General features: G+C 42.9%; 1 protein-coding gene and 2 non-coding genes across 3 annotated transcripts; all 3 read right to left on the bottom strand.

Moving 5' to 3' along the window:
• Nucleotides 1-534: 534 nt before the first annotated feature.
• trnaf-gaa lies at nt 535-607 on the bottom strand. The gene has a single exon. It is a non-coding gene; the product is annotated as a tRNA-Phe (tRNA).
• A 110-nt stretch (nt 608-717) lies between these two features.
• trnaf-gaa lies at nt 718-790 on the bottom strand. The gene has a single exon. It is a non-coding gene; the product is annotated as a tRNA-Phe (tRNA).
• Nucleotides 791-9,759: 8,969 nt separating this feature from the next.
• On the bottom strand, nt 9,760-11,243 carry LOC120065607 (G-protein coupled receptor 22-like). Its single transcript, XM_039016665.1, has 2 exons — nt 10,321-11,243; nt 9,760-10,234 (listed from the first exon to the last, which is right to left on the bottom strand). The coding sequence occupies exons 1-2, from the start codon at nt 11,241-11,243 to the stop codon at nt 9,760-9,762; spliced, it is 1,398 nt and encodes a 465-aa protein (XP_038872593.1).
• Nucleotides 11,244-16,539: the final 5,296 nt, after the last annotated feature.

Here is a 16,539-nt window from a genome sequence, read left to right as displayed (position 1 = left end):
AGATTTTTCCATTGTCCTCTTCCAGCGTTTAAAGGTCCCGCCATAGCTCATAGCTAACATTACTTCAGAAAAGAAAGATAACACGCTAACAGAATTACCTGAGAGGAAATATATTTTCCATGGCACTCTTTCTGCGTTTAAAGATCCCGCCATAGCTCTATCCGTATTGGTCAATATTGGTTACCTATTGGTTGCACTGGTGTCTCGGATTGGTCGTGGAGTGCAATTCTTGGTTACTTCTTGGTGGCATACGGCGATATGATTGGTTGTCGCAACCAGACATTTGCTTGACTCACCGTTGTCAGGGGAGGATTCGATGTTTCAGAAGAGTACGACTAGCTAGGTTATCAGGCATTATTAATCAAATAAGTAATCAGAAATGTACATTACTTGGAGGAAGAACAAGTAATTGGCTACTAATCAAACCGATGTATAGCTGAATCCAAATAGTCGTTTTTACCTAGCTTGCTATGTATTTTCAAACAATATAACGTGTCCTTTTATTTGTTAAATTGTAAAAGGACTTTACAGCTCTGCCGAAACCCGGGATCGAACCAGGGACCTTTAGATCTTCAGTCTAACGCTCTCCCAACTGAGCTATTTCGGCTTGCGTGGCGTTTGAAATGTCGTTGTTAGCTAGCTTACTATGTATTTTTAAACAGTACAACGTGTCCATTTTCTTTGTGAAATTGTAAAAGAACTTTACAGTCTCATCTCTGCCGAAACCCGGGATCGAACCAGGGACATTTAGATCTTCAGTCTAACGCTCTCCCAACTGAGCTATTTCGGCTGACGTAAGGTTTCAGAAAACAAGAGACAATTTGAACATCTCCAAGGCATTATGGGCTAGGGTATTTTTTGCATGTAGTTTGACAGATATACCTGCAGGGGTCGATATAACGCTAAAGATTGTAACGCAAAGCATAACTAAACTACTGCACCCCATTACATAGCTACTCAAACGTTTTGTATAATTGTATTAAAATACTGTCTAAACAAAATACTATTGACCAAAAGGCTATGAAATACAATCTGGATATTACTAGATGTTTATGACAGGCATTACCCACTAAGCATTTACCAACGGCACATCTTTTAGATGTATAATTGATTCCGCTTTGGTCTGGTTCAGACTCACCTTGAATTGGTCCAAACAGCTTCTATGATTAATTCAGTTTGAACAACACAGCAGAGTACAGTACATCACAGTATCATCCTAGTTCAGAACAGTAGAATAAAGCACAGTAGAGTATACAGCAGTACTGTATTGTACCTTATTTACTCTAATGTACTCTACTGAATTAAACTATACTGTACTTTACTGAAAAAAACTGTCCTGTACCATACCATATCGTACTGTACTCGCATGTACTACACTCTACTGAATTAACTACTGTCCTGTACCATACCATACTGTACTAAACTGTGCCGTACTGTGCAGTGTTGCCAACTCCTCAGTAAGGACAGTAGCTATTGGCTGTCCTAAAAGTCGCTAGAAGTCGCTAAATGACGGCATCACCTAATTTGCATAATTGGCCATGTGCATGTAATTGTGATGGACGCTGTAGGAGAGAGGACTAACGTTGTGGGAGAGACAAAAAGTGAGCAAAAAACACCCTAAATATGTTTAGAACTACAAATGAGCAAGCTGCAGAGAGTGGCACATACAGCGAATAAAAACCAGATATTTGAGGCCATACTCCTCCTTCAGCACTTTATGGACCCCATTGTTAATCCCCGTCATAACAGAGGCATTGCCAGTCCCTATCCCTAGGAGTTTCTCTTTTTTAAGACAACACGTCTTGAGGAAAGCCACAACAACACGGGCTATAGATTTGGCATCTCCTCCGTCCAACTCAACAAGCCCCAGAAATTTTGATACAATTGTCTGCTTGGTGTCACTAAAGTACCTTATCACAACCCCCAGGTACTTAGAAACACTTACATCCGTGGACTCATCGAGGAGGAGGCTGAAACACTGGTCACCCACATCTGCGACCAACTTTTTCAGAAAGTATGGTGCTAGAACACCATTAATCATTTCTGTGCAATTTAAATGCAGTGATTTATTTTAGGCAAAGAACATTTTACATTTACATCCCGAACTGAATCAGCCAGCGGCGGCTTCCCGCATGCGTGATTAATTTGCGGTCTGGACGCGGAGGGGTGAATATCTCCTGCTCTGACTGCAGCTGGGAGGGACTGCAGCTCAAGGACTGGGCCGCCTGTGAGTGCTTTGGGACGAGGTGGGGCCCACAGCAGCACCCGCTGCTCGTTGAGAAGAGTAAGAACGATATGTGCTTTCACGTCAGTCTCCAAAAGTCTCCAATAACACCAGAAAAAGTCGCTAGATTTGTCGCTAGTCGATTTTTTGAAAATGTGTCGCTAGAGGGGTCTGAATACTCGCTAAATATAGCGACAAAGTCACTAAGTTGGCAACACTGGTACTGTGATGTTCAAACTTATGAAACGTAGCAGCCTCCACTGACTTCTGGGCTGAGGGGAGGATGGCATAATAATGGGAACCATGTGTTTGATGTATTTGCTACCATTCCAAATATTCCGCTCCAGCCATTACCACGAGCCCATCCTCCCCAATTAAGGTGCCACCAACCTCCTGTGCTAGAAGTCTATGATTGATTCAGATTTGGTCTGGTCCGGACCAACCAAATGTGTACTTGTTTGGGGGGCGGAGCTCACTAGCATAATACCCAGCATGCTTTGCAAAATAATATACATTTACATTTTAGTCAAACCGACTTAAAGTCAGTGCATTCAACTAAGGTAGATAAACAACAACATATCACAGTCATAGAAAGAAAAAAAACGTTACTGAGAATGTTAACTGTTCTGTTGGTTTGTACTGTAGGTTGGACTACTTTGAACATGATTGCTGCCAGTTTAAAGCTTTTGAAAACGCTAAGATAACTGCATGTGACAGATGGGAGTAATACAACATATTCTGTTGGCTCCTGTATTAATAGGATTGAAAAAGTATTATTGTGATATTACTTTACTGAGAATGTATGTGCAGTTCAAATTTGGGTATAGAATCAATGACCAAAAAAGTTGCCTGTAAATTACATCTTTTCTACTTACATTCAGAACTGGAAATTAGCTTGATTTCAACGTCCGTAAAATAGGTATTTTCATCTTCCGAATAAGACATTTTCAACATCCATATAAGACGTATTTTATTGACGTCAGGAGAAGGCATCTTTTCACCTTTCATTCAGCACCTAAAATGCACCTGAATTCAACGTCTGGAAAAGACATCTAATGTAATTTTGCTTGCTGGGTAGTGCCTGCAGCTCACTCTGTTGTTGGTTGTTGAACTGTTGCTCCTGTGCTTTGCATGCCCTGCAACAGCTTCAGCCCACACACACAACTTCCTTTGACATGCTGAAGAGGTATTTTTTCCCCATCTCCCACACCACACTTCAGCCTGTACTCAAACTGTAGATCGGCCTATTGCTCATAGCAACAGAGAACCCATCATTTGTACACACACACACTCCCCTTATATGAATAATGCATGTCAGCTTTGTCTTTTATTATAGTATGGGAAAAGGCAGTCTCAGAGAGCCTAGAGTACAAAAAGACCCAAAAGCATTATTGTAAGTCTATTTCAAAGATATACATGGGTGCATGATTACATTCTGCATGTGAGTGTGCCTACAGTATATGTCCGTTTGTGTAAGTGAGTGTAGGTGGCTGTGTATGTTCATCTGCCTCCAGCTTAAGGCCTCACAGCAGGCCTTCCCTTAGCCCATTTTTATAATGAAGGAAATACTTCCATTAAACACTGTAGCTCCCCCGTCTTAAACTCCAAGCAATATTAAACCATGTAGTCTAAGGCCTACATTCAATCAGATCAAGTGTTAACCGGTGATAGCAGACACCCACATAGCGGATGTTTTGGCGGTGCCAGAGTTGGAACTGCATCAGAGCCTTCAAATTGGTGGGCAGATGCTCTCGCGGTCATTGTCACGAAGCCACAGCCACATTAGAAGTTTAGAACGAGAAAGTATAGGCTATAGACATTTTTACGCTCAAATTGAAAAATCATTAAAACAAAATAATGAGGATTTCTATCATGGTGTAGTTTATATCTCACTTTCCGGTGTTTGAACTTGTAAACAAGGCCGCATGGAATTTCTGTTAAAGCAACACCAGGCAGCCAATGGGAATGTCCGCTTTAGGTATAATGCCGTGAGTCACTTGTAGAGCCATAAAGTGTATTTATTCATATAGCAATGTGTGGTACCCATCTTTATTCAGGGATGAAATGTGCTTCCTATTGAAAAACCTATAGATGACAAGAACACGGGAGTAGAGAAGCCAGATAAAAAGGTGACTGACTGCAAACAAAAGCCCCAATACAATAGTCAAATTTATTGATATTGTCAGTGTCTTCTCTCTATATATTCAGATACAAGAAAACACAATTAGAATTTATACAATGAATACATGCGTATATAAACCAGGTGTGAGCATTCAGTAGGCCTACCATAAACACATCAGATTTGTCTCAGGTTTTATGACAATATATCTAAGAGTCCCACAGGAGGATGAAGGTCCTACACCACAGAACAGTGTTGTGCAGAAATCAAACACAAGCCAAGTGTTGTTCAGTTTTGTTTTACCTGATCAACACGTATAGCTTCTTTCAGTCCTATATTTTCATGTATTATTTTTATTTTTTGTAAACAAACAAAAAAAGTAAATATACCAGAAGTGCAAAAACCTACCTTTGTTTCATACAGGACAATTATGGGGAAAACACTTTCCTGTTCAGTTACACCAGCTCTAGGGACCATTGTACCTGCAAAGGTGTTGAATTGGTTTGACACAGGGGCTGACAAGATCACTTACATGACCAAATGTTACATGACCAAATGATTTGGGGATCAATAGACAAGGTGGAAATCACATTGAATAAGTAATGACAATGTCTATTTAATTTACAGCACACCGCAATAAATAAATATCAATACATGATTACAAATTCAGTGCCAAAGAGTGGACACATTTATGAGCTTTATGGAAGTTTGTCAATATTAAAACATCTGTTTACTACAAACTATCCAACGCAACACTGTCTATTACATACAGCAGTAAGTTCTTTAACCCCCCCCCCCTCTCTATTTACATATGAATAGTTGATAGTGTTCACAATATGTACATACAACCTTAGGGGAAAAAAGGTGCTATCAAGAACCTAAACGGCTTCTTCGGCTGTCCCCATAGGAGAACCCTTTGAAAACTATTTTACTCAGAGGGTTCTACATGGAACCCAAAATAGTTATACTTGGAACCAAAAAAAGTTATTCCTGGAACCCAAAAGGGTTATCCTATAGTGACAACCGAAGAACCCTTTTGAAACCTTTTTTCTAAGAGTGTAGTTAAGTCTTATATTATATCAGGAAGGATATACACATGTACTAATATTCTCATTCAGAATCAATTGATCATTCTTAATAGAATTAAGGCATCGGTAACTTTTAGCAGATCCAAAGGATCTGTATTTGTGTATCTATGAGTGTCAATGTTTGTGTGTTGGAAGCTGCCTTCAAATGCTTGAGTTGGTGGCATTCTGATCCTCTGCTGGCTAAATAGACTCATACTGTACAGAAGTTACATAAGCATCTAGGGAGTGTACTCAATGATATACCGTATATGTTTCCATTTGTAAACAGACACTTAAGTATATTAAAGATGACCAATGTTTGACCTGTCATTATCTTGTCTTTTATGCTTTGTTTGTTCTAACAAATAATGTATTAGTATTAGAGGCAGAGTAAGGTGGCTGAGGACACAGAGATGCAACAACATGGTTGGACTATAGTGCTGCAAGAGGTGTTTCTGAAATCCAGCACTGATTTGCTGGTGGTTATATTGTAGTATGTCCCCGAGGTGGATGCTACAGTGTATAATTGACAATTCACTAAGCCCCGCCTCAGATTTTTTGGCAACCAATTGCAGTGCTCCGTTGGATAGCAACTGTCTAACGTTGAGGTATACCTCAGAAATACTTTAAGAAATGAGATGGGAAAATCCATTCGATTCGTATTAACACCTATTGTGTACATTGCCCGTACGTTGTCAAGGGGCCGCGCGGTGCATTCTGGGCGATGTTGGGAGTCGGACAAGGAGTGAATGGGAGTCAATTGGGTGCTAGCTAATAAAACACAACATTTATACATATTTTCCAAGATGGGAGATAATAACCATATAGCTTTGAAATCGTGACATTTGGTACTTTCCAGGAAAATGGGCAGGTTTCTCGACTCATAACATTACTTTTAGAAGGGATGGCGTGGCGATTAGTTTAGCAACGGCATGCAGCTGCATGACAACGTGAACTCAACTGATCAAAAGTCTGCTAAGCGGTGCCTTTTACGATCCTCCATTCATTGGCCATTGAGATTCCCATCTCATTTCTTAAAGTATTTCTGGTATATATGGAGTGGAAACAGCGTCCAAATTGGACGACCGTGGTTTTCAATATAATCTACTCACCTTTGCAATCGCCGTTTTGTGGCTGTTGCGATCTTTCTACATCGGCATTTAGCAGAATGACTATGCCTGCGCACTAAGTGGACAAACAGCAGTGTCACAGATGGATACTTCACCGAATGTATAAATGTGAAGCATCCGCTTAGCGTTTCCACTCACTACCAAATCGTGATATTGGAAGCCCAGTGGCCGGCAGTGAGAGAAGATGGAACGAGATGGATTTTGGCCGACAATACCAAATCGTGACACTGGAAGCCCAGTGGCCGGCAGTGGGAGAAGAGGGAACGAGAATGATTTTGGCTGAAATGTTCTCATCGATTAAACATTTGATCTCAATACAGTTCCCAAAACTAAAATCTGTTATGAACAGAGCGGACGAAGTGTTGTAGACTTTACCCTTTGCCAAAGTTGTAAGACATCGCATTGTTTGGAAGAACGTAAAGACGAATTGAGTTATTGCACATGCGCACTTCAGAGTAGGCGTTCCCTGACGGAAATATGCAAAGGTTTGCTAGAACGCGCCAATAGGAACTGCCCAACTCCTTGCTTGTTCTGCCCACTACGATTAATTTGTTCTCATTGTAAACGACAGGTTGTGGTCTATCTTGGGTCAGTTATAAAAAATCTTTGGCGGTATCAGGTAAACAAACCATCAGGCTCTTCCCCCTGGCCAGCTGGTTCATGATGTCAGAGCATGAATGCAAAATGTTAATATCTTCACCTGTGAGTGATAGAAAAATAAATCGGCCTCAGTGACAATAATAATAATAATTCAATGGATGTTTTTTTTTAACAAAGTTGATGACTAAAGGAATTTTCAAATTTGACTTCTCTATGGGGCTGTCCATGGGAATTGTCTTGGCCAGACTTCAATTAAACTGCAATAACTAAGCAGTCTACATGTACAGTAGTTAATAAATACAAATAAAGTTCTCTGGGAATAGACCGGAACCTATGGGCCTTGTGGTGCATTTAAGACTACTTGGAACTCGGAAAGTGACATTTACGACATGGAAACTTATTATAGAAAGATGAGAACCGAGTTTCCCACTTGGAAAGTATCAGAATTAGGGTTGCAAAGCTACTTGTAGATTACCAAAGTTACTGGAATCTTCAGTAATTAACAGAAAATCTATGGCAATCTATTGTAACTTTGGTAATGTATACTTGAATTTTTTTTTATTGATATATATAGTATTCCTTTTTCATATTTGTGTCCATATTATTCATGAGTTTCTAGTAGATGGTCTATCTACTAGAAACTCATGGACAATATGGACACAGATATAAAAAAGGAATACTATATATGAATACATTTAATATATAAAGAAATGTCAAGACAAAATAGCCTAATTAATGAAAAAAACCATCTAATCAACAATGGCATTATTTTCAATTAACTCTGAAACTCTTCCAACTACTTCTTTACCTTTTTCACATCTGCCACCAATTTGATCCAAAAACATTGGAAAAAAATACATACTTTCATAGCTAAATAAGTGTACATTTCATACTGAAACGCTCATATTAAAACACCAATGGTATTCACTAAGTTGATGGTTTATATTAAGGATAATGTTTAACAGCTGTGTCAGTAATTTTTTTATTTAATCATCTTATTTCATGGTCCTCATGTGATAAGGCCACACAGAGGACCAGACATAAATTATAGACACCTTTACAAATCTAAAGTACCCAAAAGGGCCACTAGATCTCTTGTGATAGATTACATAAAATACTTGAAAGATATCAAAATTCTGGTAGTTTACTGGTAAACTTAGTTTCCAGTAATATACCCTCACTTTGCAACCCTAATCAGAATCAACCAATTGGAAGCTCTACACAAATAACTGAAGTTCATTTTAACTTGGGGGTTTCGAGTTTGACTTGTCATGAGTGCACCATTGGTCTCTAACCAAGCTTGTGTCCAACATCCACGGACAAGCTTTCGTTTCAAACGCATGGAAGTTAATGAGGGCAGTGGAAAAAACAGATAGATTTGATCACAAAATTAATTGTTTAAATGGCTAAATAATTTAACAGTGCACTAGGGGTACTTGCTACTGTGAGTCCTGAAATGCAGAGCCTGTTGGAGTATTTTTCGAATCCAAAAATTATACTTTTGCTGTATTGTTTACTAGCTCTCATCGCCACCATTAAAACACGTTGCTAACACTAGCTAGCTAGCCAGTTAATATAACTTGTTTTCTCCAAATGCATGTCAACTAGCTAAGTTATCTATAGGCCTATTATGAGTACAACTCTCATCTGCTGTCGACATCAGGATACGATCGGGAGCACTAGTTAGCTCCAAAATTGGTGTAAAGTCCTTAAGTAAAAATACTTTAAAATACTACTTAAGTTGTTTTTGGGGGGGTATCTGTACTTTACTATTTATAGTTTGACAACTTTTACTTTATTACATTCCTAAAGAAAATAATGTACTTTTTACTGCATACAATTTCCCTGACACCCAAAAGTACTCATTACATTTCAAATGCTTATCAGGACAGGAAAATGGTCCAATTCACACACTTATCAAGAGAACATCCCATATTGCCTCTGATCTGGTGGACTCACTAAAGACAAATGCTTAGTTTGTAAATTATGTCTGAGTGTTGGAGTGTGCCCCTGGTTATCCGTAAATAAATAAAAACAAGACAATTGTGCCGCCTTGTTTACTTAATAGAAAGGAATATGAAATGATTTATACTTTTACTTTTGATACTTAAGTATATTTAAGACCACATACTTTTAGACTTCTACTCAAGTAGTATTTTACTGGGTGACTTTGACTTTAGTAATTTTCTATGAAGGTATCTTTACTTTTACTCATGTACAACAATTGGGTACACTACTGTCCAAAAGTGGTAGCTGACTGCATGCTGAGTCATGGCAGTGGCTAGCCACACTAACAGCTTAATTTGATCAGGTTTCTGTAAAGCCATTGTGATGAGTCCACCACAACGTACCCGAGAGTCTCCTAATCAGCAAGGGGTAGTCTGTTTCATTTAATTGTGTATAAAAAAACACAGTTTGAGATCATCGTGAAGGGTTTTCTCCAGTGGTTTGAATGAGGAATTTGGCTTCCTGGGAAAATCTTGACCGAGGCAGGAACAATAACTAAGAGGGCGGGGCTTAGTGAAGAGTCAATTACCTTCACACAGACCTGTATAACGAGCAGGTGAATACACCCGTTGTCTGGCTGTTAGTGTTATACACACTCAGTCTGTGCTGTTCTCACAGGGGCTCTGCCAGGCAACGGTCAGTGGCGTCGCTGCCCTCCAGCCGTAACTGACATCCCTTCCTTGGCTTCACCCAGGAGTTGTGTATGACTGTCCCTCCTGGCGAGGGGTCCAACTGCAGCAGGGACACCACCCGCTTCTTTACCTTGGCCCTGAGGGCACGCCGCAGCTTCTGCCTCGTGAAGGCATAGAGCAGTGGGTGGGAGACGGTGGTGCCGTAGGCCAGGGCCAGGAACCACAGGCGCATGCTGACCAGGGTGTCGCTGGGGCCCAGGCCCAGGATCAGCACATTGGCCATAGACAGAGGAGCCCAGCAGCCCAGGAAGGTTGAGATGATGAGGAGGGACATCCTGAAGACGCGCCGCTGGCGCTCCCGCCGGTCCCGGTGACGCCTCACGGCCCGCCGCAGTGCGATGATGGCCGACACAGACGCCTGGACAGTGGGACCGGGGCAGCAGTGGCAGGGCCCTCTAAGCTGACAAGAGGGGCTGAGGACAGGGCTGGGGGGAAGGTGGCTGTGGAGATGGGGGGGGTGCAGGGAGGGTGAGAGAGCTGCTTGCTTGTGTCTGTACACTGCTCTCCTCCCTCTATCACTCCCAGCCCTGCCTTCTGCTTCTGTCTCTTACGGCGCCCCCTACAGGGTGGGCGCCTGAAGCGCTGGCTGTTCTTAATATGGGAGCCGATGCGAATGTTTAAGGCCCGCAGGATCCGTGAGTATGTGAACAGCATGACTGCCACCGTGGTAAAGAAGATGGGCACCTGCAGCAGGAGGTGGTAGTACATGGCCAAGCCTGTGTGGTAGCCCTGGCCGCCCACACACAGCAGCGTCCGGTTACGCCACACTGGCGCCAAGGTGGTGGCGGCGGAGGAGGATGAGGTGGGGATGTGCTTCCCATTCTCCGACCCTCCGGTGAGAAACTCCACCTCCAGGAAAGGGATGAAGAAGACGGCCAGAGACGTGGCCCAGACAGCAGTCAGCAACAGCCCTGCCCTCCGCGGGGTGAGCAACCGGTTGGCGGGTCGGACGGATATGTCGTAGCGGTCCACACTGATGACCAGCACGTTAATGGCAGTAGAGATGGAGGCAAAGGTGACACAGGCCTCGTGGAAGCAGCAGAGCAGGGCCAGGTTTGGCCCTGGGGGTAGCAGCACCACCACCAGGGTCAGAGGCAGACACAGCACACACAACACCACATCCAGCACATGCAGGTTGACCGTGACCATGTTGCTGACCGAGTCGACCAGGTTGGACTGAGAGCAGTAGAGCACCAGCACCGTTATGTTGCTGCTGAAGCCCAGCACCAGCTCCAGCATAAGGAAGGCAGTCAGGGACACCTGGAAGCCCAGGGAGTAGGGCATGTACCAGGCTGTGCTGGAGGAGACACTCCCCACTGAGACCACCTCCAGGGCCCCGACACTCACCACCATCCCAGCCCAGTCGCTAGGGACCGGGGTCGGGGTGTAGCTGTCCGTCTCCATGTTGGTGACCTCTCAGCCGTGATGTGTTCTCATGCTGCAATCTGGCTCCCTGATGGTGATGGAGAACAGTTCAGTGACAGTCCTGCAGAGAAAGGGAGACAGGGGGGATGAAGTGTCTGGCGAGGGTCTGGAAATTCAATGGTTAATTTAAGCTATAAAATGCAAAGGTAAGTAATCAAACATAAATATCACAATCAGCAAACTGGTTATGATCTTTGGCCAGTTAGCTATAACTCAGACTGCTTGCTATATTGTTTTGCGCTTTCACTGTAAGTGCATAGATGTTATGTAATTTGTCGACTGAGTCGACTGCTCTTCAAATTAATTTCAGGACATCATATTCAATGTGAAATCATTTGAACCATGAATTCAGAGAAATGGCAGTCGGTGGTCTAGAAGCGTCTGTATAATCCACTGGAGGTGAAACTACATCATGGCACTCTGACAGAACCGGCCTCTCCTCAAGGAGATTGACTACATCATGACAATGTTTTTTTTACGCAAACTGAACCATTTTAATGTTGACCGCCATATCTTACAAATGTTCTATAAATCTGTCCTGCAGAGTGTGCTGTCCTTTGGTTTGATATGCGTGTTCGGAAACATGCGAGTGCGAGACCAAGTCAAGCTTCAGCGCTTAATTAAGACGGCGGGAAGGATAATTGGTATAGATCAAGAATCAGCCACCAACCTGAACACAAAACTCATCCTCCTAAAACGTGAAAGCATTTTACAGGACAGTACTCATATCCTTCACTCAAAATACAGTCACAGCAGCAGCCGGACAAGGGGAAAGGGAAAACAGACAGATATGGGGACTCTTTTATTCCAACAGCCATTAGGCTGTACAATAAATTGTATGTTGGTCCTCTGAGTATACAATATATTGCACTTTCACTTTAAATGTGTGGCTATAGCACTTGAATTAATTATTTTGTGTAGTTTCTGTGTTATGTTTAATGTACCGTCTTCTTAAGCACATGAACAAATGAATTTCCCCCTGGTGGGATAATAAAGTTGATCTGAATCAATGTCAGCATCAGTCATGGTGGCTTTGGTTTAGAATGCACAGAGCATTTACGGTGCTACATAAGGACATGCATCGAAACAGACAAAACATGCATGAACCTCACATGACACATGAGCATGTTTCATAATAAGATATCATTAGGTATTTAGGGTCACAATTTCCTGACATTGAAACTGTGACGTGAAACTGATAAATGAACATTTGTGTGTGTAAGAGGTGGTAGTACGAGGTCTTAATTGCTCGCTCTAAAATGGAGCCGACGCACCAATCTACTGCATAGTTTGGCATGGCCATGATGAATCACCACTATGCTGCAAAGCTACATTCCAAAATACCCTATGTATAATACACAATCAAAAACACACGTCAGCCAAACAAAGTACTGTGCTAAACCTTGTGTGTCAGTGGAATAAAGACTTCAGAGATAAAATGTATAATCTGTTTACTAACCTGAGCTGCTCTGGGGTAATCAGATTAGTGTCTACAGGCCAGACTATAACCTACTGCTGTATTGACAACATACCAGTGGTGATGTCCTATGACACAATTCCTGAACAGTGATTAGAGTCCAGCTGCTGAGGGCAATCAATTGATTCATCAAAATCACAATGTGTGCTTTAAATCAGGAAATTGGACCAATCAGTAAATTGCGCCTATGCCCGACACCTTCTGCGCTACTTTAGAAATCACACATTTGGTTGAAAGATGGACCAAATTTCATGTGTTGTCGTAGCCATAGCAACTAGTCTGCGAGGGTCTAGAATGGTTAATGAGGGCACACAGATGCTGTAGTACTACTCAGCTACTGTGTGACACCATGTTGGTGGCAGTGAAAGTGTTAACCGACCCACAACAGCTTCCTTGTTGGGGTTTTAGAAAACAAGCAACACTTGTAGAGTTTATTCCAGAACTGGAAAATGGATGAGAACATTAAAACATTTCATGGATGATGAGACAAATGAATACAGAGGCAGATACATTTTCCAGTATATTCTAAAAGAGACGGAAAACATGAGGTGAGAAATGAGGTGAGAATTAAAGGGCTAGGACAAGATAGGGAGGGAGGTGTACAGAGCACTGCAGTCCTACACTCCACTTATCCTAGAGATTTTCAGCTGGCTGGTTTCATGAGCAGACTGCCTGATCACCACTACACTACGAGACGATAAAGAGATAAGAGGAGCGGGACAGAGTCCCTGAACACACAGAGTTGGTGGTAGATATTGAATGAGACCTTCTTCAAACATTGGACCTATTGCAGGCATCTCTGATCTCTGATGTTTTTGTCTTCCTGCATCACTTTCTGATGGGAAAGGAAGGAAGGAGAAAGGAAGGGAAGTAGGGAGGGAAAATTGCAATCATGCTGCAAGGGTAAACAAGGGTAAACAAGCCCAAGGGAGAGAGGATGGGGTTGTTTTTGTTCCACTCCAATCTCTCCCACCAGCCTAACCCTGTTCCTGCCTGGTCTCCTGCTCCCTCTGCTCTGTTTTCCTCAAAGGGCTTACACACACATCATCCACCTTACACACACACATCATCCACCTTACACACACACACATCATCCACCTTACACACACACACACATCATCCACCTTACACACACACACACACATCATCCACCTTACACACACACATCATCCACCTTACACACACACATCATCCACCTTACACACACACACATCATCCACCTTACACACACACATCATCCACCTTACACACACACATCATCCACCTTACACACACACATCATCCACCTTACACACACACATCATCCACCTTACACACACACATCATCCACCTTACTCACACACATCATCCACCTTACTCACACACATCATCCACCTTACACACACACATCATCCACCTTACACACACACACATCATCCACCTTACACACACACATCATCCACCTTACTCACACACACAATCATCCACCTTACACACACACAATCATCTACCTTACACACACATCATCCACCTTACTCACACACATCATCCACCTTACTCACACACATCATCCACCTTACTCACACACATCATCCACCTTACACACACACACACATCATCCACCTTACACACACACACACATCATCCACCTTACACACACACACACATCATCCACCTTACACACACACACACACACATCATCCACCTTACACACACACACACACATCATCCACCTTACACACACACACACACATCATCCACCTTACACACACACACACACATCATCCACCTTACACACACACACACATCATCCACCTTACTCACACACATCATCCACCTTACTCACACACATCATCCACCTTACTCACACACATCATCCACCTTACTCACACACATCATCCACCTTACTCACACACATCATCCACCTTACTCACACACATCATCCACCTTACTCACACACATCATCCACCTTACACACACACATCATCCACCTTACACACACACATCATCCACCTTACACACACACACACATCATCCACCATGTGCGGAGAACTGTATGATATCTACAGGTGCGACACTTACAGTCTCTCTTGATAGGGGGAGACAACTTCATTCCTACCTGGGGACTGCACTCTCTGTGATGATGCTGTTGTGCTGGTGGATCGATGTAGAGAGGAATCCTGTTATACTCTATTAATCCTGGTCTCTATCTTGTTGCCCCCCCACACACGTTGCGCAACAGACACTTGAATAAAACTAGGTTATGTCCCCCTAGGCTCTCCTTGTAAATAATAGGTTCAGGACCAAAAGCAATGAGGCTGGAGACACTCAAGAATGTGTTTGGATTTCTTAGGCTGCATTTAGACAGGCAGCCCAATTCAGAGGTGTGTTCAGTTGCTTGAACGTTTGCTACCTTGTACTGAACACGTTTCCCCAAAACGTTCTTGAACAGACTGAGGTACGTTTGCTCCCATTTGGTGGGTGTGGCTTGAAGCAATGAGTGACGTATTTAAAGGGCAGTGGCCACAACCCACCTCTCCCCGTTTTTCAACTGGTCGTTCAGTACAGCACAGTTCACGTTCAATTGAACGTTCCAGAAGGTAAAAACGTACTGAACGCAGCCCTGATCTTTTTTCCACTAAATTGGTCTTTTGACCAATCACATCAGATCTTTTCACAGTGAAAGAACATTCTGAATTGGGCTGCCTATCTAAACGCAGCCCAAGATACAATCCAATATGATTGTTTTGACCACGGACACAGGGTTTTTGCTAAATGGTGTGCTTGGGATGACCCAACTCTGACTTCACCCCATCAGAATATGTGAGCGGAGCGGAGCTTGACCAATTTGACTGGAGCGAGATTCCCAAAGGCTGGAGCGTCGGCCTTCTCGCCTACTCCAAATCGCTCAGTTCATGAGCTCAGGGCATGCCTGGCCCAGCATGCATTTGTAGTCTACTTGTGTGCTGCTATTGCCCCTTGCTTTAGCTACTGTCATGTAGTTCGCAAAATAGTTTTTTATAAAAAACTGATAAAACACACAGGTGCTAAATCAAGGTGACTTAAAAAGATGAGGACCAAGAGCAAGAGAGGGAGTGCGGTGATGTGGATTCTGAAATGACACCTGAAAGCATGGTGTACTTTACTACATGCACATGATAAAAGAAAGGAACGGGGTGGGTAGATAAGTGCGTCATTGTAGCAAAGTATTTAGAAACAAAAAATCAGATCTCTTAATTAATTTTGTTCAATTGTCTATACAATAGGCCATAATTGATATTGACCCAATAGGCCTGGCATATTCCCACGTTCAAGGAGCTTTCCGTATTGATTGGGTTATTTATTTATTTATTTTTGTGAATTTTACCCCCTTTTTCTCCCCAATTTCGTGGTATCCAATTGTTAGTAGTTACTATCTTGTCTCATCGCTACAACTCCCGTACGGGCTCGGGAGAGACGAAGGTCGAAAGCCATGCGTCCTCCGAAACACAACCCAACCAAGCCGCACTGCTTCTTAACACGGTGCGCATCCAACCCGGAAGCCAGCCGCACCAATGTGTCGGAGGAAACACTGTGCACCTGGCGACCTTGGTTAGCGCGCACTGCCCCCGGCCCACCACAGGAGTCGCTGGTGCGATGAGACAAGGATATCCCTAACGGCCAAACCCTCCCTAACCCGGACGATGCGACAGAGCATGGGCGCAAACCCAGAGTCTCTGGTGGCACAGCTAGCGCTGCGATGCAGTGCCCTAGACCACTGCGCCACCCGGGAGGCCCTTGATTGGGTTATTTTAGGCCTACCTACATAATATATATATA

This window comes from Salvelinus namaycush, chromosome 20 (genome assembly GCF_016432855.1).
Source record: "Salvelinus namaycush isolate Seneca chromosome 20, SaNama_1.0, whole genome shotgun sequence".
NCBI classification, from domain to species: Eukaryota; Metazoa; Chordata; class Actinopteri; order Salmoniformes; family Salmonidae; genus Salvelinus; species Salvelinus namaycush.
This window is presented reverse-complemented; position numbering and strand designations above follow the sequence as displayed.

What these genes read in the sequence shown, in the direction of transcription:
- LOC120065607 (XM_039016665.1), bottom strand. Translation starts at nt 11,243, where the DNA reads ATGGAGACGGACAGCTACACCCCGACCCCGGTCCCTAGCGACTGGGCT. An exon ending in CAGTGTACAGACACAAGCAA is followed by an intron (nt 10,235 to 10,320) that starts GCAGCTCTCTCA and finishes TTGTCAGCTTAG; the next exon opens with AGGGCCCTGCCACTGCTGCC.